A 23,559-nucleotide genomic window follows, 5' to 3' on the forward strand; every position below is an offset into this window, starting at 1 on the left:
TATTAGTTCTTAGATTGTGTATCAAGTCATCACCTGTATTATATCACCCTTTATTTACAGGGTAGCTTGAATGTTCTACATTAGTTACCAGCATTCACACATTCAACTTGATTGAGATTCGTCCTTTTTCCCATTAAAAGAAGTCACCTTAAGATTCCGATCGCTAACATATATATATGGGTCTCCTGTCCTCTTATGCCTGTAAAACTTCTAGTTTTATCAAGCTACCTAAGGTGATCCACATAGTCAGGTTAGTTTGCTTGATTAATTTCCTTACCGCTTCAAGCTTTATGCGAGAATTACATCATTTATGATCGTGATATGCTTAAAAGTGTACTCGAAGTTTGCATGATAATGTTCTTGATATGAAGTTTTAATTTGTTGGTACTTGCATGCATCATTACATAATCTAACTCTCATAACCTATTTTTATGCATGTTAGAGAAATGATGAAGCTCATGGAAGCAGATCATACAGAGAAACAAGAAAGAAGAGATCAAATTGCGCTTGATATTGCACGATTAGAGCCAGTTGAAGACCTCACTACCTCCTTAAGAGAGAAATTGGAGGCCATTTCTTTTCCATGCAGTGTATATTATGTCCCAGACAGATTTTTGACTGAAGGAGAACATTCATATTATTATCCTCAGATGGTCTCAATTGGTCCCTTTCATCATAATAAAATCCATTTACAACACATGGAAAAACACAAATGGGAGTATCTTAATGCTCTCTTAGGTCGAAATCTTAACTTAGACTCCACCTTAGATTCATGTGTCAAGGTTGTAAAGGAATTGGAGCCCAAAATTAGAGCATCTTACCAAGGGAATCTTTCTATCCAAAGCGGCGAGTTCATACAAATGATTCTTCTTGATGCTTGTTTCATCATTGAGCTCTTCTTAAGGTATGCTATTAGAGGCTTAAGGAGGAGAGATGACCCCTTGTTTAGATCACCTGAAAAGTTTCATATTTTGAGGAATGACTTGAGCTTGTTAGAGAACCAAATCCCATTTTTCGTTCTTCAAAGGATTTTTAACCTTGTCCCAATGCATAAGGATTGTTATAGTTCAATTTCCAAGCTTAGTTTAAGGTTTTTCAAACCTTTAATTCCCACAGATGTACAGTTATTACAAGAAAAATATAGCTTTGAAGGTAGCTACCATTTGCTTGATTTGATATGGAAATCTTACCTCCCTTCATTTTCAAAAGTCCATTTGGGTGAAGGCACTGGTTCTGAGCCAATTCTGCAGAGCGCGTCTGAAGTACAAGAATCAGGAATCAAGGTAACTCTTCACTTCTATTTATTTGTAAATTTTCCGTAGATTACATATACACTTATACAGATTACAAATTTACATGGTTTTTCACAAGCAAAGAACTAATATAATCTTTTGTGCCTAATATGGAATAGGTAAAAGCAATAGAAGCAGAGAGTATTTTGGATGTAAAATTTGGTAATGGAGTACTTTTCATCCCATGTATGAACATTCATGGTTACATGGAAGCTTTATTTCGGAACCTCGTAGCAATGGAACATTGCCATAGTGAGAAGATGAAGCATATTACATCCTATGTCTTCCTAATGAAAGGCCTAATACAATCACAGAAAGATGTGAAATTATTATATCGACGACAAATAATCTTAAGCTATGTTGGGAAAAAGGACAAGCTCGTCGATCTGTTCAAGAATATGTGTGGAGATGTAGACTTAGATAAGTTTTATTACGAAGGGATGTGGGAGCAACTTAAGAAGTATGGAGGAACTAAATGGGAGGTTTGGTTGTGCAAAATGAAGCGCAAGTATGGGTTAATTCATTGTAAAGTTTCAAGAGTTACGTTGGGAGTTTCATTTTTATTAGTTGTGTTGGTTGGGATTTTGGTTGTTATACTTTATTTTTTTATATCTCGTCACCGTCATTAGACATTGTTCAACAAAATTACTTGAATGCATAATAAAAGAATTTTATGGGAAAGTGCATTGCAAAAAGGTACAAATTTTAGTAGATGGTGGAATAAGTGAATAACATTAGTAAAAGGATTACATTATGGCTGTGAACATATATGAATGAAGTTTTACGAAAGAAATATGTCTAAAGATTTTGAAGGAATTATATGTTTGTTATACTACCTCCATTACATATTATATGCAACGATTAGACATTTTCTCTCTCTACTTTATGTCAAATCTTTGCAAATAACATGTAACGGAGGTAGTATGTATTTAGTTTTATGTAAGTGTTTTAGGTGACCGGTTTAATTTCAAACGGTGGATGGAACCATCCAATTTGCCTTAAAACGATCGATTTACCCATTCGAAACTTGCATCAATTCTGTGAAATGAAGCCTACCAAGGACATTTTTGACAACCTATAATGGTCATATTAGGTTCCAAACGTCATTATATGACCCTAAGATGTATCTCCTACGGTTTTAACACTTTTCGCCTCCGGGCCTTCAATTTTGGAATTTTTTAACCTTTTTTCACCCGGAAAAAAAATTGCCGAGATGTTTACCATGGTCTCTAATAACCTCCGGTAGTCCAATTGGGTGGGTGGAACCATCCAATTTGCCTTAAAACGGTCAATTTACCCGTTCAAAATTTACACCGATTTCGTGAACTGAAGCTTACCACGGTCATTTTTAAAAACCTATAATGGTCATATATGGTTCCAAACATCATTTTATGACCCTAAAATGTATCCCCTGGGGTCTCAAAAATTTTCGCCACCGGCCCTCGTAACATCAAAAATTCCTTAAAAAAGCGTGGATAATAGTCTTCCATTTTGGAAATTTTTGACCTTTTTTCGCCCGGAAATAAAAATTGCCGAGATGTTCACCATGGTCTCCAATACCCTCCGGGAGTTCAATTGGGTGGGTGGAACCATCTAATTTGCCTTAAAAGGTCAATTTACCCGTTTAAAACTTGCACCGATTTCGTGAACTGAAGCCTACCACGGACATTCCTATAATGGTCATATATGGTTCCAAACGTCATTATAAAACCCTAAGATGTATCCCCTAGTGTCTCAAGACTTTTCACCACCGGGTCCCATAACATCAATAATTCCTCAAAAAGCATGGATAGTAGCCTTCCATTTTGGAATTTTTTGACCTTTTTCCGCCCGAAAATAAAAATAGCCGAGATGTTTACCATGGTCCCTAATAACCTCTGGGAGTCCAATTGGGTGGGTGGAACCATCCAATTTGCCTTAAAACGGTCAATTTACCCGTTCGAAACTTGCACCGATTTCGTGAACTGAAGCCTACCACTGACATTTTTGACAACCTATAATGGTCATATATGGTTCCAAACGTCATTATATGACCCTAAGATTTATCCCCTAGGGTCCCAAGACTTTTCGCCACTAGACCCCGTAACATCAAAAATTCCACAAAAAAACGTAGATAGCCTTCAATTTTGGAATTTTTGACCTTTTTTCGCCTGAAAATTAAAATTGCTGAAATGTTTACCATGGTCCCTAATACCCTCCTGAAGTCCAATTAGGTGAGTGGAACCATCCAATTTGCCATAAAACAGTCAATTTACTCGTTCAAAACTTGCGTCGATTTCGTGAAATGAAGCCTACCACAGACATTTTTGACAACCTATAATGGTCATATTTTGTTCCAAACGTCATTATATGACCCTAAGATATATCTCACAAGGTTTCAAGACATTTCGTCACCGGGCCCCGTAACATCAAAAATTTCTCACAAAGCGTTGATAATAACCTTCAATTTTTGAATTTTTTGACCTTTTTCACCAGGAATAAAAAATAGCCGAGATGTTTGCCATGGTCCCTATTAACCTTCGGGAGTCCAATTGGGTGGGTGGAACCATCCAATTTGCCTTAAAACGGTCAATTTGCTCGTTCGAAACTTACACCGATTTCGTGAATTGAAGCCTACCATGGACATTTTTGACAACCTATAATGGACATATATGGTTCCAAACGTCATTATATGACCCTAAGATTATCCCCTAGGGTCCCAAAACTTTTCACCACTAGACCCCGTAACATCAAAAATTCCACAAAAAGTGTGGATAATAGCCTTCAATTTTTGAATTTTTGACCTTTTCGCCTGGAAGTTAAAATTGCCGAGATGTTTACCATGATCCCTAATACCCTCCGGAAGTCCAATTAAGTGTGTGGAACCATCCAATTTGCCATAAAATGGTCAATTTACCCGTTCGAAACTTGCATCGATTTCGTGTAATGAAGCCTACCACTGACATTTTTGACAACTTATAATGGTCATATTTTGTTCCAAACGTTATCATATGACCCTAAGAGGTATCTCATAGGGTTTCAAGACATTTTGCCACCGGGTCCCGTAACATCAAAAATTTCTCACAAAGCGTGGAGAATAGCCTTCAATTTTGAATTTTTTGACCTTTTTTCCCCCGGAAATAAAAATTGCCGAGATGTTTATCATGGTCCCTAATAACCTTCGTGAGTCCAATTGGGTGGGTGGAACCATCCAATTTGCCTTAAAACGGTCAATTTGCTCGTTTGAAAATTGCACCGATTTCGTGAACTGAAGCTTACTACGGACATTTTTGACAACCTATAATGGTCATATATGGTTCCAAACATCATTTAATGACCCTAAAATGTATCTCCAAGGGTCTCAAGACTTTTCGCTACCGGGCCTCATAACATGAAAAATTCCTCAAAAAGCATGGATAATAGTCTTCCATTTTGGAATTTTTTTGACCTTTTTTCCCCCGGAAATAAAAATTGCCAAGATGTTCACCATGGTCTCTAATACCCTCTGGGAGTCCAATTGGGTGGGTGGAACCATCCAATTTGCCTTAAAACGGTCAATTTACCCATTCGAAACTTGCACCGATTTCGTGAACTAAAGCCTACCTCGGACATTTTTGACAACCTATAATGGTCATATATGGATCCAAAAGTCATTATATGACCCTAACATGTATCTCCTAGGGTCTGAAGACTTTTCGCCACCAGGCCCCGTAACATCAAAAATTTCTCAAAAAGCGTGGATAATAGCCTTCAATTTTGGAATTTTTTGACCTTTTTTCGCCCGGAAATAAAAATTGTCGAGATGTTTATCATGGTCCCTAATATCCTCCGGGAATCCAATTGGGTGGGTGGAACCATCCAATTTGCCTTAAAATGGTCAATTTACCTGTTCGAAACTTGAACCGATTTCGTGAAATGAAGCCTACCACGGACATTTTTGACGACTTATAATGGTCATATATGGTTCCAAACGTCATTTTGTGACCCTAAGATGTATTCCCTAGGGTTTCAAGACTTTTTGCCACCGGGCCCCGTAACTTCAAAAATTACCCAAAAAACGTGGATAATAGCCTTCCATTTTGGAATTTTTTGACTTTTTTTCGCCCGAAAATAAAAATTGCCGAGATGTTCACCATAGTCTCTAATACCCTCCGGGAGTCCAATTGGGTGGGTGGAACCATCCAATTTGCCTTAAAACGGTCAATTTACCCGTTCGAAACTTGCACCGATTTCGTGAATTGAAGCCTACCATGGACATTTTTGACAACCTATAATGGTCATATATGGTTCCAAACGTCATGATATGACCCTAAGATTTATCCCCTAGGGTCCCAAGACTTTTCACCACTAGACCCGTAACATCAAAAATTCTTCAAAAAGCGTGGAGGCCTTCAATTTTGGAATTTTTTGACCTTTTTTCGCCTGGATATAAAAATTGTCGAGATGTTTACCATGGTCCCTAATACCCTACGGAAGTCCAATTGGGTGAGTGAAACCATCCAATTTACCTTAAAACGGTCAATTTACCCGTTCGAAACTTGCACCGATTTCGTAATCGGTGCAAGTTTAGACTAAGATTATCCGATGACATTAACAAAATAGAATAACAAAATAGAAACGATTCATAATTAAGTAAAAATGAGTTATTATGCTCAATGACAGTTATTTAAGGTAGTTTAGACTAAGATTATCTGATGACATTAACAGCAATCCACTGTAAGCTGAATGATGTTAAGAGTATTAAAGTCTCAGTTTCTGTAAACCAATACCTGGTCAGCTGATATGACTCAATTTCATTTCAATATCTACATTTTGATGGTTTTGATAGCGATTTTGGAGGCTTTGTGAGTAGTCTAAGTACTGAAATGCTAAGGACCTGTGACCCGTAGCTGCTTTACATACAGAATGAGTCTTTGGCTTTTAGTGACTGACAATCTGACATATTGCATTTTACAAAAATTCTGGAAGCGAAAACATGTCATTCATAGCTTCTGCCAAAATATATTTACTGAATGTTCGGAATCATTCTTAAATGAAGCTCAATTAATTGCATTAGTACTACAGCCAGAGATTGAACATTTATAATTTAAGGGCGCGCGTGATCTCCCAGGGGACCATGTCATTTTCTGCAGTCACACATTCCTTGAAGATGGTTTCCTGCTGACCACAGTTCACAATTGCTATCATGTATCTTTCGTTCTCCAGCGAACATGGGTAAATAACCTGTTCCTCCTGAATGCCAAGGGAAGCAACAATTAGATGATGATTAAGCTTGAGGCTAATCTATTGTCTCCGAATAAAACACTTGAAAATTCCTACCTCCAGCAACTTTATTTAAATCATTATGCACAAATGTCCCAATATTTGAGCAGAGTTTTTCAAATAGTGAGTACACAATTGGATTGGATCCATATGATCAAATTAAGCATACCTCAGGCAATTCATAAAATTCATCTGGAGATATTTGCAGTAGTTCAATCGCATTTTGACCAGTACACCATGCAAAGACTTTACCACTATCATCAGCCACAGTTATTTTTACATGGAAAGTGCGTCTAGTTTTCATCTCACAGCTGCAGCAACAAAATTCACATTCCATAGAACCACTTGCAGTTGTCTTAACAAAATGACCACAAGTAACATGTGCCAATCTTGTATTAACATGACAGTATTCAACTTGGTCCAGCCACACCCTGCAAATCTGATTGGTATTGACAGCAGCAGCAGCAGAAACAGGGTAAGACTTATGAACAATCCAACTTATTATCACTTATCAGATCTATTTGTAATTTACGAGAAATAAGGTATATTCTCATTCAGGAATCAGTTAAACCTCATCTCGCAGTGAGAACCCCCCCCCCCCCCCCCCCAGTTTTATATTTTTCACAGCCAATTCTATTCTAAAAGACAGGAGGCAGCCAATAAAAAAAGGCAAAGAAACTGAATTAAGGTTTCAGTAGAGTATTCTTCAAAGAATTGTCAGATTTAACTATTTAAGTATGTAGTACATAAAGACTTAAAAATATTTACGATAATTCCTGTTTTAGGAGTACAACGAAATTTTATAGGATTGACCAAATAAGCCAGGAGAATATATTAGTCAAGTGAAAATTACTTTATCAGTCGCGAGCAAGCACAAAGTTACTACTCCAGAGATTTCACCATTTCAGCTAGCTAGTTCTACACAAGAAACTTTTGTAAACCCCAAGCTTCAGCTTTGGCTAAAGATGCATAGGTCGAGTCTATAAAATTAACCAGAAGCAAAATTGTAGTATAACAGAGACAAAGACAAATTTAACCAGTCATAGGCTATGCTACCAACATGGAAGTGCAATCATCAAACTGATGAATGCTAATCTAACAGAAAATCATTTTTTTTTTAAAAAAAAAAAACACACACACACACACACACAAAATCAGCCAGGTGATTCAAAAGATGCCAGCTTGTGGAAGACATACATGTGTACCAGTATTCTGCCTTAAAACATCAGCAAGGTAAGAAGGCTTGTGGAGACAAGATGAGTTCAGGATTGCAGGCAAGCAACTTAGGTTGGCAAAGGAAGTTCCAGGACCAGTTTCAAACCATCGTGCTTCTAGACTGTCAAAGAAACTTGATATATCACAATCTGAGGTGAGGCTATACAGAAGCATATGTTACTTGAACCAGATTACAAGAGTTGGTCAGAGAAACAATTAGCCAATGAAGATAGAAAAAATTATGCGCATATCAATAATCATTGGATATAAGTGGTGAGCTCACCCCTTGTGTTTTGTCTTGGCGCATGTCAAACCAGAGATGTATACAGTGTGACCAAGACTCAATCTCCCTAAAGACCTGAAAAACATGATTGAAGAAATCAACAAACAAATTGATCCTCTAACAAGGAAATATTTTACAAAACTTCAAAATGTCTATCAGTAATACCACGATTCATTAAAATGCAGCTTTACACAAATAGCTCCTGTTGGATCTTGAATCTTCATATTAAAGATAGATTTTGCAGTATTTGCTTCTCGAGAGATGTCCATAACTGCACCGTAGATGCTAATGCCAGTCATCTTCTCGTGCAAATCAACAATAAAAGACTGCAAGACTGAACAAGTAAGACATTGGTGAAGATTAAGAATATTAAATACATTAAAATATAGTAACATTTACAGCAAAGGACTACACAAATGCACAATAGAGGCAGGCAATTAGACAATTCCGTTGTGTGATACCACTCTCCTTAGATTACAAGATAAATTTAGTACTTCCTGTGTATCTAAAAGGGCCTAAATTTTTTTTGTCTAGTGCATCAGTGGATGGCTATGTGGGCAGACCAACAACGTTATTTTGCATAATAACAGTCTAATAACAACAGAGAACTAATTTTTAGAGACAACTCACCTGAAAAGGATAATTGCTGAAATCAACTGACCCTTGAGAGTCACATGGCAGAGTCATTTGAGAGGCTTTAGGGCCTTGAGTAGGACATGAAGCTGTTGTCAGCCTTGATCCTCGTAATCGATTTGGAGTCAGTCCTAGACATACCTGAACCCATAGACATTACTTATTCTGTTTTTCATGAAATATTGTGCTGAAATAGAACAAAAAAAAGTACCTGTTCCTCTTGCCGAATAAATGGAACTAGATATAACTGAGTTGCACTGCCATACTCAAGACAAACACTTCCACATGTCTCCACATCACTCTCCGAAGAACTACCAATGAATGGTCTATCAATTGCAAGCATACTTTTAACACTGCAAATGATGTACTATTAGTATAACAAGTAACAAAACACTAATGCCAGAAACAAAGAAGCTAGAAGAAGAGAATTTTACCTAAAGAGATTAGCCAGCGCAACTTGCTCACCCCATAATAGAAAGCTCATCTTAGAGTTGTCATTATCAACTAACTTAATCTGCTTCCTCTGTATACCACCAAATTTCTCCAAATTTTCAAGAGGCCCTATGGATTCAATCCTATATACAGTATGATTCTTAGAAAAGGAACCAAACAAAGCCAGATAAAAGCAAACCACACCCAAATATAGCCAGCTGATGTCAAAAGGGATGTTGCCCCACCTAATATATATATATATATATATATATATATATATATATATATATATATATATATATATATATATATATATATATATATATATATATATATAAAATAAATCTAACCAACATAGGTTCAACTAGAGATGACATGTTACTGAAGTTAGTGCATCCAAACACAAACTATTCTATGCAATAAACTGATGCAAGGGAGAGGATCACTTTAGGCAGTCTTTAGAGGTTAGTTATGAGTAGATTGGGGAATAAGTTAAGGAAAAAATTCTACATATAGAGAAGATTACGGAGAGGGAAATCAAGCTAAATATTGTTGAGGTTTATAATATGTATTTGGAAGAGAGAAAGCCTCTCAAAACTTCTGTTTATCAATCTATCTTATGCTATATTCAAACTCTTAATTCAAACCTGTTTTTATACATTAATCTCTAATTTGTCCAAGCTATTTCAGATCATATAATAAATATAAGAATTTACCAGGGAAATGAAATTCGCTAAAATTCCTATTTGTCCATTGGGTTAATGGGAATATTTTTTTTGGGCACAGGGTGGCAGACAGATATAATTACAACCAAAGTTACAGTCACTGAAGCCAAGAATGTTCTATTACCTGGCATATAATGAATAAGATCCCCCTTCATTTGCACCATCAAGAGAAATAGAGGAGAATGAGTCTGTACAAAATTGAGCGCCCAGTAACATGGCATCATCGTCTTGCTCCTAAAATAGCGCAATATTTAGCAAAAGCATGCCATGTTACGACTTCCTTGACTAGGAGATACACGTCTTAAAACAAAATTTGAATTGGCTGGACATACATTAAGACTAACACCAAGTAATCAAGAATTAGTATGATAAATAGAGCAGAACTCTATTCTTATTCGGTTATTACGAGACAAACAAGAAAAACAATATTACGGTCCTGTGGCATATCTAGCATAGAAATCATGGCAGTATCTATTTGTATAGCCTACACCTCCAGGAGCCAAGAGCAATAAAATCTTTTTACAATTTTCTTGGGTTTCGGGCCTTTAGGGTGTAATTAAGAGAATAGAAAATTAGAAACTTGTAGGATGCAATATTTGTATGAGACACTCTAGCCATGAATTCAGCACTTGGAATTATCATGCCAAAAACTCAAAATGACTGTTGTTTCATAAAAGGCAGTATCTAGCTCTCGTAGCCAAATAAGTCATCACAGCTTTAACATGTGTACATCACAAGAAAATCAATAATCACAACAGAGCTCAATTGATTACCTCATCCAACAGAATCACCAGATATTCTGTAGGCAAAAGTCGAGGATGGCCAGAACCTTCATTAGCACTTCGAAGATAGCACCCTGTGAGAAACACTTCCCTTCCTTTCCTTAAAATTCCATTTTGAGGAGATACCAGATCATAATACCTGCAATGGTGTTATACCAAAGGTTTTAAATCCATTACCAATGTAACAAATTTTATTCTTTTATGTCAATAATAGAGGATATTTGATAATGGATTAGTAGGTATGAAGTGACTAGCTTGTGATGTTAGACAGAAAAGGCAAGGACTTGATATATGAAGTAAGCAAGCAAGAGTGCATTCCTTCATACCTTAATCAAACTTAACACACCAACAGTGTACTCGGCATGGTTCATGGGAATTAAAGGCCTATTCTTTTCACCTTAACAAATATGTTTCAGTTCTAATAAGTTCAACTCTAGGTTATGATTTCTGATGTCCAAGGCAAGTCCACATAAGTTCAATTCAGGCTTAGAATATAGGTGAATTTTAGTTTAGAAAAATATATTCAAATATGTTCAATCCACAGTTAACAAGTTCTGGTGGAAGTCTTCTTCTCAAAGACTGAATACTAAAAATAATACAAGACAGTTGGCTAGAAGAGAATGATGCGATAGCAAATTTCTGACAGTTAACATGTTACAGATATGTACCTTCTGTGGAGATAAAGATCAATAGTATTTGAGCTCCAAAAATCACCCAGAGTAATCATGTTGATCTTTGTTCCTGAAAAAGATAGATTTTTTTTATACGTTATGTTACTCCAAATTCAATCCACCTTTAGTACCTGTGTCAAAATATTGAAGCTCGGACATAGGAATTACACTTCAACACTTCATTTAGGAATAAAATCATGCAATATTTTCATAAAAAGGTCATGTCTGACACTTTTAGTCTACTTTGAGTAACATAGTCTATTCAAGTTATCCAATGTAGAGGTACAGATAAGTGAGAATGTGAGATTAGTCTCTCCTCAACACTATCATTCATTCTCCCTTTTTTTCCCTCCTTCAATACCTCCCTCGAGTTTATGCAAACCAAAACTTTTCAAGACAAACACGGAGAATCATATTAGTCAACCCCGAAGATAAGATACCAGAGAAGAAATATTTCTTGCCACAATTTGGGAGTTATCAGGTTCATTTTATTAAATATTCTATCAATATTTCCAACAAAACTCAAGCTCTCACCTAAAGGGACTCCAAGTTGGTTAAATGTGCATAACTTTTCTAATAAATCTGAACTTGCGAAGAGGTAGTTTCCATGGATTCTTAATTAACAATGCATCATATCATTTGCCCACAGCCCTTAGAACAAGAGAGAGAAGGATAATTTACTAAAGTATTCAATCAAGTTGTTCATAATCCAGAGCTGAAATTTCCCACTAGTTATTCTTCAAGTCCTCGCTATGAGCAGGAAAGCAATAAGTATTTGACCAAGGAAAAGTTGAACAAACTCTTATAACTTAATCATGAAACCTAAACCATAAACGATTCATAATGGTAAGATTTGCAGGAATATCATCATCAAAACATAAGTAACTTGTGATCATCAGCATAAATAACCCTAAATCAATAAAACTACCAACCTGGAAGAACAAAGGTATCAACAACCACAGCTTCTAAAACACTATTCAGAGACAAAAAATTCTTCTCATATATTGTATCAATTGTAACTGTATTCGGCAGCTTAGATCTCTTATGTTTCTTCTTCAGTTGGTTAATGCAATCTGGTCTTTTCCTGGGCGCACTTGTTTTCCTCTGTTCATTCCATGCCTGCCAACTCCAATTAACCAGATACACAAACTACAATTAATCAACCACTCATCACATTTAGCCACCTAAATTATTTTAGGCATTTTGCACTTAATCATGTTATCAAAATTTCAATCTAAATCTAAAGCGCCACTTAGATTCTTAACAGCAATATTACCATGACAAATGATCAAACGACGGCTAACAAAATGCAACTCACAAGTCTACTCTCCTTTTTTTGCAGATACTATTAAAATTGTAGGATACATTTTTCCATATTCCACACAATAATTTCAAGGAAAACACCAAAGATGGAACATGTACATCTCAAAATTCTATCCTAGTAAGTCATATAAGCGCGAATAGGCCTGCAAACATAACTAATTCAAAACTCTAACCCTAATGTGGTAGAATAAAAATCTTCAAACACATATATTCATGTAATAATTTTAAACAAATCCAGCTACAATTAGTAGCATTTATAAACACAGAGCCGGATATCAAGTAGCAATTTCGTTATAGAACCAAAAAAAAAAAAAAAAAACATATCCAGTCGAATTGATTGAAAGTTGCAGGGCATCTTAGATTATTTCATCAAACCTAGACTACAATAAACATGAAATTCCACAAATTAATAAAATTCGAAGTAAAATGTCAAAATGATTAAAACTGCAGGACACCGTAAGTTCATCAAACCTAGACTACAATAAACTTGAAATTCCAAAATTACAGGAAAATGAAGAAAAAAAATATGTCGAAATGATTGAAATTGCAGGACACCTTAAATTAATTCATCAAACCTAGACTACAATAAACTTGAAATTCCACAAATTAGAAGAAAAATGAAAATAAAAAATGTTGAAATGATTGAATCACACCCTAAATCAATTCATCAAACCTAGAGTCCTAGACTACAAAAAAAAAGTCATAATGATCGAAATTGCGCTAAACCTTAATAAATTCATCAAATCTAAACTTCAATAAAGTTGAAATTCAACAAAATCGAAGAAAATGAGGTTAAAAAAATTGTTGACCTGAGAAAGTTCGGAGAGAAGAATGGCGGCGGTAACACCACTGGAATACGAAATGCAAGTCTTGAGAACACGAGAAGCGATCCAACTCCAACCAGGACCTTCTCTTTCTCTCTCCTCAGTGTCAGAAGTTGGTTCTTCGTCTTCGTCGACATTGTTGAGTGGAGGAGAGAGAATGGAGCTTGCGTAATTGATGAATTTGATGAATGGATCGATGTCGTCTTGTTGCTGCTGAGGATGATCTTCAAGTTCTTCGTCTAAATCCATGGCGGAAGAATCCATTCAAGGTTTGGAAATGGAGGATTTTGGAGTTTCGGCAGTCGGGAGGAAGGGTTTGGTTTGCGCGGGAAAATAACAGCTTAGGTCATTGTGTATCACTATTTGTGATTCTACTCCGTATTTTGTATTTATAAAGTCGGTTAAATACTTAAATACGACTTAAGTTACATTAGGAATTCCCCTCGAGGAGAGGGCTTTACGGTAGATTTTGCTTTCTTTTCTTTTTTTATTACATTTTCTTGCATCTACAGTATTTGTTTTTGGTGGAAAACCTACTGTTGATGAAAAATTGTACTTTCAATGATTGATTTATGCCAATTAACCTTAATTTTACACAAAATTCTTAACAACAATCACGTATAATTCCAAACATAAAGTACAAAAGGGAACGGATGGAGTAAGTATTAGTCAGATTGTAAAAGGCTATATACCATGAATTTTATTAAAAGGTTATATGCCATGAACTCTATCAACTAATTAATACGTAGTATTAGCTTTTCTTTTTCCAAAAACAAAGTAATTAAAAAATTGAAAATAAACTAAGACTAAAAAAGCTAAAAAAAAAACTTATAACCACCAAAAATCTCAATAAAGAGTGTCTCAGACTAATAAATAAATTTTAAAAAAATCTAACGATCAATTTGTGAAATCTAATTGGTCCAATAATTCTTCGGTCGATATCTTGTCATATAAACTATCAAAATCCGGCAAGAAATCTTCAAGATTACCATAGATGGAGTTATTTAGGACATCATTGTCGTAGCTGATGAGATCGTTGCTGTTAACCAAACCATCATTATTGTCATTGCTCATGAGGTTGTTGTTGTTAACCAAGCCATCATTATTGTCGTAGCTGATCAGGTTATTGTTGCTGTTAACCTCATAATCATAGCCATAGCCTACAAATTGGTTGGAGCTAGTGTTGGAGATGAATTGTTGATTGCTAATTTGTTGTTCGTGGCTATTGATGTTTTCCTCTTCCATATTATTTTCTACCACTTCTTTATCTTCTTTTGTAACTTGTACATCTTTTATTTCTTTTTTGGCTCCTTCGTTGTAGTAGATTTTACATAGCACATAATCCAACTGCATCGCATCCAAAAAAAAAAAAAAATTAATTTAAACTATATATACATTTGTTAATTTTTAGTTGCAACAAACGATATTATTATTATTATTATTATTATTATACAGTACTAAAAATTAACAAAGACATTAAAATTTAATGTACCCTCATACTAGTATTGGTATGTTGTTGATGATCTCGTTTCCTCTTGGGTGTTACTTTGGGTTGATCATCATCACGGACTCGTAACTCTTGCATATGCCATTGTGTCTTCTCATTATTATTCTTTTTCTTATCCTTATTTCTGTTATTATCAGGTTTTTCTTTCAAATACACCAAAGACCTTTGGTGTCCGATCAATTTACCATCATCATCTTTGATTGGGTGGTCTTTTCCGATGGCTTTCCAAAATCCGTCACCGGCTTTTCTGTCCGGAATTCTCCCGTTCGGGTATTTTTTATTCCTTGGTGTAAAAAAATACCAACTTTTACATTTTCCTTCTCCTTGTGGATTGAATCTGGCTGCAAGGTTTAATTACAAGAACAAATTAATAATTAATCTTAAAAAAATTCATCATATCCTAGATGATACAGTAGTGTACTAGTCGCAATAGCTAAAAAAGAAAGACATATGCCTAGTAGGTTTTTTATTTTTTATTTTTCTTATAAAAAACCCAATCCGAGTAAATTAATTACTCAAATTCAAAAATTATTAGCTGACAAATAAAATAAACCCTAATTATGTAACACATGTGGTTGACCACACCGTGTAGTTAGGGATACTCAGTTACGGGATCCTTAGTCAAGGGTTACTCAGTTGGTCATCAAGGTTTACCCGGTCAGGGTTTACTCGCGTGTCAATTAGCCACGGTGTAGCCGTGTAGCGGAGATGCATTGAATATGTATTATAGAATAAATTTTAATTTGTGAAGGACTAAAAAGTAAGAATTTGAAAGATTATTAATTACACCCAAATCAAGAATAGAGTAAATATATATGCTTTTGTGACTAGTTATTTTCGGCTTGCATACAAAAAAAAAAGGTATTAGTAATGCAATTGTACGTACCAGTGAGTTCTTCAGGGCCGTAAACATTGATATTGTCAACTTCGTGTATGGGATTCATAGGCAAATGAAAGCCGTTGATCTTGGGTTTGAGATAGTGAGTAATTAATTCTTTCATATAGGGTTGAAATCTATAACCGGGTGGAAGGTTATCGAACGATTCTCCAGGTTTTTCCTCCATAAAGAGAAAGAAAGTTACGTTGTTGATGAGTTAATAATTGCGATAATCAAAATTTACCACTATAAATCTTCTTCACTTTTATATATAAGGAGGTTGACCTTTGGCCAAGCATGCAACGTGAAGATAGAATTTTGATGAAATTTGATGCGGAGTATAATTCTATAGATAGTAGGATAAGATATAGTTAAATATCATTAACTAACCAACTAACGGTGTGTCAAAAAAAAAAAAAAATCAACCAACCGAGTACAATATCTATTACTAGATGAATTTTGTACAAAATCTATCTAATATACTAGTATGTAATTTACAATCAATATACCATGATAAATATGGAGTATAATTGTATAATATATTAACATACCATTTTACCATGATATGGATACGGAGTATAAAAATACTCCGTATAATACATGTGCAAATCAATACTCGGTATTTAAACGAAATAAAAAATGTATTTGGCGCCAACCATCATTCATTCTCCTCAACAACATTGAGCAGTTAGTGCTTGAAAACAGAGAAAAATGGCAAAGCTTAGAACCCTTAGTTTTGAACATTATCATTTATTCTTCAACAATCCTTTAATTTCTTCATCTTTCAACTTCGATCAACTCAATCACATTCTTTACATTCATGGATTCTACAGACTTACTCGCCGAAATCGTCGTAAGGTATAATCATACCCATCTTCCTCAAATCACCTTTTGTTGTTTTTTTTTAATGGATTATTATTATGTTTGAAATTATTGAGTATAAATTTTTTTTGTAGGAGATGATTTTGGAAGCATTGGATGCAATTGATGAGTTTATTAATCCTCATCGTTCAACTTTGAATGAAACCCAGATTTCTACTAACAATGATGTTTGCCTTGGTATTGATGAAGTTACTGCTGATCTTGATGCCCTTCAATGGCACGATTCCGACGATGATGGCGGTAAAGACGATGACAATGGAGGTGGAAATATGGAGATAGTTAAGTATAAGAGGAAGAGAAAGGAGTTCAACCCAGTTCACTTGAAGAAGCCTAGGTCTAAGATTAAGACCCAGTTGAGGAACAATATCAGTGAGATTGCTCTACCTGATCTGCTTGTTTTTAATAATAAGGGTTTGTTTTGAGATTTGCCTTCTAGGTGTTTGTAAAAATGTCCAAATGAAAATTCATAGTACTATAGTAGTACAATTGAGGAAAGTATTTTGTGCAGGAATTTCAGGTTTTTTGCTAGTAAAAATTGTCCACTGTATGTTTGTAGATATGTTTAATACAGTAAACACACATACTTAGTCCAATGAAATGAAATGGGTTATGGGTTTGTTGCTTTTTTTTTTTTTTTTTTTTTTTTTTTTTTTTTTTTCGGTGATAAATTTGCTGTATGTTTGTAGTTGGCTAGTGTTTTCGTTTACGGTTTGATATACATGCTGCATTTGATTTTAGTGTGGCAAACATGGTGGATATGTTTATCTTTTTGTGTTGCCTATATATATTAGACAGATAAGTTTGGTACAATCCAACATCAGAACCAAATGAAGCTGCCATTCTCTGCCACAACTTTGGTCTAGTACAAAAAAGATCAGTGTATGCATATATGTACTCTTGTGATAAGTCATAAGAAAATAAAATGTAGCATGTCAATGATAGTTCCCCGTATAAATTGATCAGCACATTTAATTCCGTGAGCCTAGTAAAACCAACTTTCAATAGGAATAGACTTTATATGTCTTCCCTTATTCTTGTAATCAGCTTCTTCAGCACCATGAGCAATCAGGTGATCGGGAATTACAATGCAGAACTGGTCTTGAAAATATGAAGATGCTTGAATAGAATTGTGCATTAGGTTCTAATAAGAATGTCTCCATATTCAGGGATATGGCAGGTGACCCTTTATGTAGGATCAGATTCTACCCTGTTCAAATTATGTTGGTATGTGAAACTAAAAGAAATTTGTTAGCTTGTTGAACTTGACACTCTATTTGCTCTCAACTTAAGCTTCATAATTTTTATGTTGGTTCCCTATGTCACTCTTTCTAGCAGGTTGGATTAAGAGGGCTCTCCCTGATGCAAATTTCACTTGGTTTATTAATAAGCCTTAAAATTGTTAGTTCCTTAGTTGCATGCTACTAATTAGCTTCATGCCTTATAGTTGGTCTTCTTCTTAGCTTCATAACATGAATTTAAATTTTCCACCAAGGAAAGAGCATTTTTCTTTCCCTAACTTGACTACGTGTAGATCATTAAAATGTGCTTCAAACTGGACTACAGGTTGCAGAGATCAAGATGGCAAAGCTTGGGGAGCTTGTTGGAGTAGTCCTAGGGTGCATAGAAGAACTCGGGTTTGGTCTGAGGAGATCAAATTTGAAGATGGGATACATGTTTGGCCTTCAAATCTCTCCAAGACACAGGTGCTTCCTTAATCCCACTCTGTTATTATTAATAATTGCTGTAACATCACTGTAATACCTGTTGCACAAGATTTTAGTGTTCAATATAGAACAAGTGTTATGGATGATCTAGACACTTCTATCAATCGTCTTCAATAACTAATTACCAAAGTTCTGTATTAGGTAGTGGACTTAAGCTTCTTGAATCATCTTTTTCATAGTGATTGAATTAACTTCACTTAAAACAGATAGTATGGTTCCATAACATGGCACATTGCTCTTTACTCATGCTATATTAGGCTGCTAGAATTTTTAGGCATGTTAACCCTCTTTTTTTTCCTTATTCGTATTTGGTACTTACAGGCATACGGGAATTGGACTCAACCTGATGAATGCAATTGAAGAATGGCTTGCAAAAAATGGTGCTGAGTATGTATTCCTAGCTACCGAGGAGAGCAATGTTGCTTCTAGAAATCTGCTTTACCCTAAATGCCACTATAAAGTTTAGAGTTATTTGCATATACTTCTATATGTTCATCCTACTATAAATATAGAGAAGTTGCAGCTCGGCCAAGCTGTTTCTTTTTATAAATCAGCTCAACTGCAAAGACTTATCCAAATGTAATGACATTGAAACAATCTTTAGAGGTAATCCAAGCCTTGGAACGTGGGCATGTAATTTTAATGATAAGGGACTGAGGGTTGGGAAGGTCTGCATATCAAGGATCACAAATACAGACACTGCAGAGCCGAGCTCCTGGATAATTTTCAGCTTATGGAAATGGAATAGCTGTGAGGTTTACAAGCTTCAAATTCAAAGGTCTAGTCATTATTTTTCAGTCCTTTCTATATAAATTGAGATCAATCAAATAATATCATTTAGGGACAAAGAGAGTAAAAATTGTGATTAAAAAAAATTACAAGCCATGTCCATCATTTCCATGATTTAACTAACAAATTCAATGATTCTTCAGATGAGCCTCCTTCACTAAATACAACCTCAGCCTTGCTTTTCAAATCCAACACACGTTCCCTTACCACATCCCCTTCTTCCGAGCTAATAATTTGTTTGACTCGCTTCTCAATTTCACTCGAACTCACAAACCGATCCTCCGACTCATCCATTGGTAACGCAATCCTGATAGAGAATATCCATAGAATATTCTCATCTTAGGTTTAGGATATATTTTGTATAAGATTATCTTTGATATCTGTACATATCTTATAGTTACCTAATATGATTAGGTTTCTCATTGTAACCCTATAAATATTGATCAATGGAAATCACTCTGATTAAGGAGTTTATATTCTCTGACATGGTATCACAGCTTAGGTGAGATCTTGGGATTATATATAAAAATTCTCACCCTGCCGGTGGGTTGGAAAATTAAACCCACCGGCGGGATATACACAAACTTTTTATGCTTCCGCAAACACACACATATAGATTTTTTTTTCCTTTTCTCAAAGTTTTTTTTTAGAATCTTTATGTAACCTTGCGCCTCCCACCGATAGTAGCAACCGCGAAAGCCGCCTCCATCATTGGTGGCAATCGCATACACTACCGCCTCCCACTACTGACAGTAACCAAATCTGCCAACCTTCTCCATGTGCCGCACTCTATTTCCACCTCCTCATGACCAACAATGATTCTTACATTGTTCCATTGGTTTTTCTACACATAATCACATAGATTTTGTTTTGGTGGTCGTATATCAAAAGGTCAACTACTTTTGCACATCTCTTTTGCTATCAAGTTGGCTCCTCTTATTATTGCAGCACTTGGAATCTTTGTGGAGTATTGATTCTTGCTACCTGGGTTTCTCTTTTGGATTATTTTCAAGCGGTGGAATTTAATCTTATCTTGCGCTATTTTATTTGTTTTTATTCAATTGTGATTTCACGTAGTAGTGTAGTGTCTTCTCCCCGATGATGGTTTGATCCCTTAGCTTCTTCTTCTCTGGATCTGCAACTTAGCCCAAGTCTGTGTGCGGCTCTTCTCCTTCTCCTTCTCCTCCGGCCTAGCAGTGCTTATCTCTACTCTATGTAGGTCGTGGCTGTTGCTTCTCATCGTCAATACCGGCACATGTCTACTACTTCTCTTTTGATCATGGGTTACCATACTATCCTTACCGCTCGATGCGTGATTCAGATCCAGTCTGAGCATCCGATTTTCTCCTGCCCTGACTGCGGGGGTATGATAGAGAATATCCATAGAATATTCTCATCTTAGGTTTAGGATATATTTTGTATAAGATTATCTTTGATATCTGTACATATCTTATAGTTATCTAATATGATTAGGTTTCTCATTGTAACCCTATAAATATTGATCAATGGAAATCACTCTGATTAAGGAGTTTATATTCTCTGACAAATCCCAATCTCCTCCACGAGCAAAATCTTATTAAATCTTTGCTCAGCATATAGAGGCCAAGCCACCATAGGCACTCCAGCACACACTGCCTCTAAAGTCGAGTTCCATCCACAATGAGTCACAAACCCACCTACCGACCCATGTTCCAACACATCAATTTGCGGGACCCACATCTTAACCACATGGCCCCTATCTTTAGTCCTTTCCAAAAACCCCTCAGGAAGGAATGAATCCAAATCTGGCTCAACCAATGACCTTGAAAGCACCTTAGCCTTATCTTTTTTAGGTGGCATACGCTGGCCCGTCGCTGAGCCGGGGCACCCGCCCAGGGCCCACGGACGGAGAGGCCCCATTTTCTGTTTTAAGTTCATGAGACAGCTATATTTATTTTATAGAAGCAACAGCTAACATGAGTATCTCGCCAGCTTAGTGGTTAGGATAACTTGGTGAAGTTAAATGTTCTCTAAGGTCTAAGGTTCGACTACCATGTTTACCAATTTTCTTTTATTTTTTTTCCTTCCCTGTTTTAAAAATTAGTAACCATTTACGTAGTATATATCGATAATAACTACAAAATGCTTCCTTTATAAATTCTTTTTTTTACTACCATATAGTTGTAGTAGTAATGTAGTATATAATCATAGAAGTATTATTTTACATTGAGTTTTTTTTTTTTTTTTTTTAATGGAATTTTTACATTGAGTTTAACTTATTATAAGTTTTTTTCAACAATAATTAAAACTAGATTATTTGGTCAAAACTTTTTTTTTTTAAAAATGATTATTTGTTCATATATATATATACTATAGGGCCCCAATTTATTATTTCGCCCTAGGCCCCCGAAATCTCAGAAACGGCCCTGGGCATACGAACCACCCATAAAAACCTCACCCCACTATTCTCCAACCCAAGAGCTATCTCCCTTGCTTGCTCCTTAGAAAACACACCTCCACTCCCAAAGCACAAGTACACCACGCTTCGACTTGGTTGTGAGTCGAGCCAACTTATACACTCATGTCGACTTTCTCCTCCTCCTTCACCGCCTCGATTAGCTATCAAAGGCCCAACACAATAAACATGTGGAATTTTAACACCTGGAAGACAAGTCCCTTGTCTCAAACCCTTAATAGCTCTAACCTCTAATGACTCGAAAGTATTAACGATAATCCCATCCGATTTAAGAAAAGTTTCACCTAACTTGACAAACTCCTTATAACTTTCCCCACGATCAAGCATGCATTCGATCATACTACTAGTAGGAAAAGAAAACAACCCGGGAATCTCAAGCGAAACTCGAAGATTTCTATAAGAATCACTATAAGTTCTATCATATACAGGAAGGTTAAGGAAGAAAGCTAGAACAGAAGCACCCGAAGCAAAGAAAAAGTAAGTAGGGATATTGAGTGATTGAGAAACTTCAACCGCCGAGTAGCAGAAGAAGTCGAGAATAAAAGCGGAAATAGTTGAGGATTGAACAATAGATTCGAGTGATTTGAGGACGTTGGTGTTGTTACTACGGAGAGTTTCGTACGTGATTTGTTCGACATCGTTGTATTTGGAAAGGTCGCCGAGAAGGAGAGGAACGGGAGGGTGGAAGACGAAGGTGATGGAAGGGAAAGAGGAGGAGATAGAGGAGACGTAAGAGGAGTACGTCGACGATCGGCTTATTGGAGAATCAGGGATGATAATGGTGATGGAAGAAATAGAAGGAGAGTGTGTTAGAAGGAGTTTACCTAGTTCAATCATTGAGATTAAGTGACCTACAAATGGTGCAGGGTATAGTACTATTGTTTCCATTTTAATTGTAATAATTGTTGCGGTGTTGAATCGGAGATGATCTCTTAAGAGATAATTGTAGGTTCGTTGGTGTTGAACGTACTCGTGTGGTGGTATACTTGCAAGGTAAAAGTGTGAAACTGATAGAGAATATCCATAGAATATTCTCATCTTAGGTTTAGGATATATTTTGTATAAGATTATCTTTGATATCTGTACATATCTTATAGTTACCTAATATGGATATTCTCTATCAGAAACCTCCTCCGATGGTTAAGTCAGTATCCTGATGTCTAAGTAAGTAGAGGGAGAAAAATGGAGAAATTGAGTTTATTTTAGTTGGAAGAAGAAGGGAGAAATAACGTGTGAATAAGAATAAGCTAGTGGGGATTTTATTATATGGTTATGAACTTAAGACTTATAAAGTTGTGGACTTGTGGTTGATCATTATTTCATATGGAGTAAATTAATATCACGTTGTACAACTGATGATTTTTCTACAATTGGTGGTCCGTCCTAATTAAAAGAATTGTACACATGCATATGCATGGTTGACTATTGAGGAGAGGGATTCAATGAATTGAATCGTGTGATCCATGTTTATTAAGTTATATTCTTATCTAAAATGTACCAATTACATTCATTGTTATTTACACTTTAATTATATATTCGGTTCACCAGAACACTTTCCGTATCCTTTTGATGCAATAAGTAGTAATTGAACATTAACGGTTTTAATTAATGGATTGGGATTTCAATTTTGTTTTCAATATTGCTTAATCATCATGTACTATTGTACTCCATTTTAAATGCATAGTATAAGTGAGTTAGGGGTCTGTTCTCATTAACTGAACTGATCTGAACTGATCTGAACTTATTAGAGCTGAGCCGAACTGAATATTTTATAAGAGAAGGAAATTAGAAGCTGAACTAAATTGAACTGAAAATAATTGTATGAGAACAAGCCCTTAGACTTATTTTTTCATATTTGAGTTGGGTATGACTTTCACTATGACCAATTAGCCTTTTTCATTATG

The 23,559-nt window shown here is 35.6% G+C and overlaps 3 protein-coding genes and 1 pseudogene across 3 annotated transcripts; 2 read left to right on the forward strand and 2 right to left on the reverse strand.

The window, feature by feature from the left end:
- Positions 1-446: 446 nt before the first annotated feature.
- LOC145607616 (UPF0481 protein At3g47200-like) lies at positions 447-2,044 on the forward strand. The gene is made up of 2 exons (XM_081663209.1): positions 447-1,283; positions 1,412-2,044. Exons 1-2 carry the CDS (start codon positions 447-449, stop codon positions 1,919-1,921), a joined length of 1,347 nt encoding a protein of 448 aa, XP_081519335.1. The 3' UTR covers positions 1,922-2,044.
- Positions 2,045-6,323: 4,279 nt separating this feature from the next.
- LOC145609424 (uncharacterized) lies at positions 6,324-13,702 on the reverse strand. The gene is made up of 13 exons (XM_081664913.1): positions 13,407-13,702; positions 12,207-12,393; positions 11,272-11,344; positions 10,595-10,742; positions 9,946-10,055; positions 9,099-9,239; positions 8,876-9,017; positions 8,662-8,805; positions 8,197-8,357; positions 8,032-8,106; positions 7,731-7,869; positions 6,703-6,972; positions 6,324-6,503 (listed from the first exon to the last, which is right to left on the reverse strand). The coding sequence occupies exons 1-13, from the start codon at positions 13,683-13,685 to the stop codon at positions 6,351-6,353; spliced, it is 2,022 nt and encodes a 673-aa protein (XP_081521039.1). The 5' UTR covers positions 13,686-13,702; the 3' UTR covers positions 6,324-6,350.
- Positions 13,703-16,516: 2,814 nt separating this feature from the next.
- LOC145607617 (putative N-acetyltransferase HLS1-like) lies at positions 16,517-19,223 on the forward strand (annotated as a pseudogene).
- LOC145608104 (UDP-glycosyltransferase 88A1-like) lies at positions 19,199-22,634 on the reverse strand. Its single transcript, XM_081663706.1, has 3 exons — positions 21,616-22,634; positions 20,755-21,053; positions 19,199-19,512 (listed from the first exon to the last, which is right to left on the reverse strand). The coding sequence occupies exons 1-3, from the start codon at positions 22,541-22,543 to the stop codon at positions 19,303-19,305; spliced, it is 1,437 nt and encodes a 478-aa protein (XP_081519832.1). The 5' UTR covers positions 22,544-22,634; the 3' UTR covers positions 19,199-19,302.
- Between the last annotated feature and the right edge of the window lie 925 nt (positions 22,635-23,559).

The sequence above is a fragment of the Chenopodium album genome, chromosome 23, assembly GCF_948465745.1.
Source record: "Chenopodium album chromosome 23, dcCheAlbu1.1, whole genome shotgun sequence".
Taxonomy (NCBI): domain Eukaryota; kingdom Viridiplantae; phylum Streptophyta; class Magnoliopsida; order Caryophyllales; family Amaranthaceae; genus Chenopodium; species Chenopodium album.

Coding starts and splice junctions, on each gene's coding strand:
- LOC145607616 (XM_081663209.1), top strand. CDS start 447: ATGATGAAGCTCATGGAAGCAGATCATACAGAGAAACAAGAAAGAAGA. Junction 1,284..1,411: donor TACAAGAATCAGGAATCAAG/GTAACTCTTCAC, acceptor AATATGGAATAG/GTAAAAGCAATAGAAGCAGA.
- LOC145609424 (XM_081664913.1), bottom strand. CDS start 13,685: ATGGATTCTTCCGCCATGGATTTAGACGAAGAACTTGAAGATCATCCT. Junction 10,056..10,594: donor TGGTGATTCTGTTGGATGAG/GTAATCAATTGA, acceptor GCGCTATTTTAG/GAGCAAGACGATGATGCCAT. Junction 9,018..9,098: donor GCGCTGGCTAATCTCTTTAG/GTAAAATTCTCT, acceptor CATCATTTGCAG/TGTTAAAAGTATGCTTGCAA.
- LOC145608104 (XM_081663706.1), bottom strand. CDS start 22,543: ATGGAAACAATAGTACTATACCCTGCACCATTTGTAGGTCACTTAATC. Junction 21,054..21,615: donor GAGGTTTTTATGGGTGGTTC/GTATGCCCAGGG, acceptor GCCCCGGCTCAG/CGACGGGCCAGCGTATGCCA. Junction 19,513..20,754: donor AGATTTTGCTCGTGGAGGAG/ATTGGGATTTGT, acceptor TGGATATTCTCT/ATCAGGATTGCGTTACCAAT.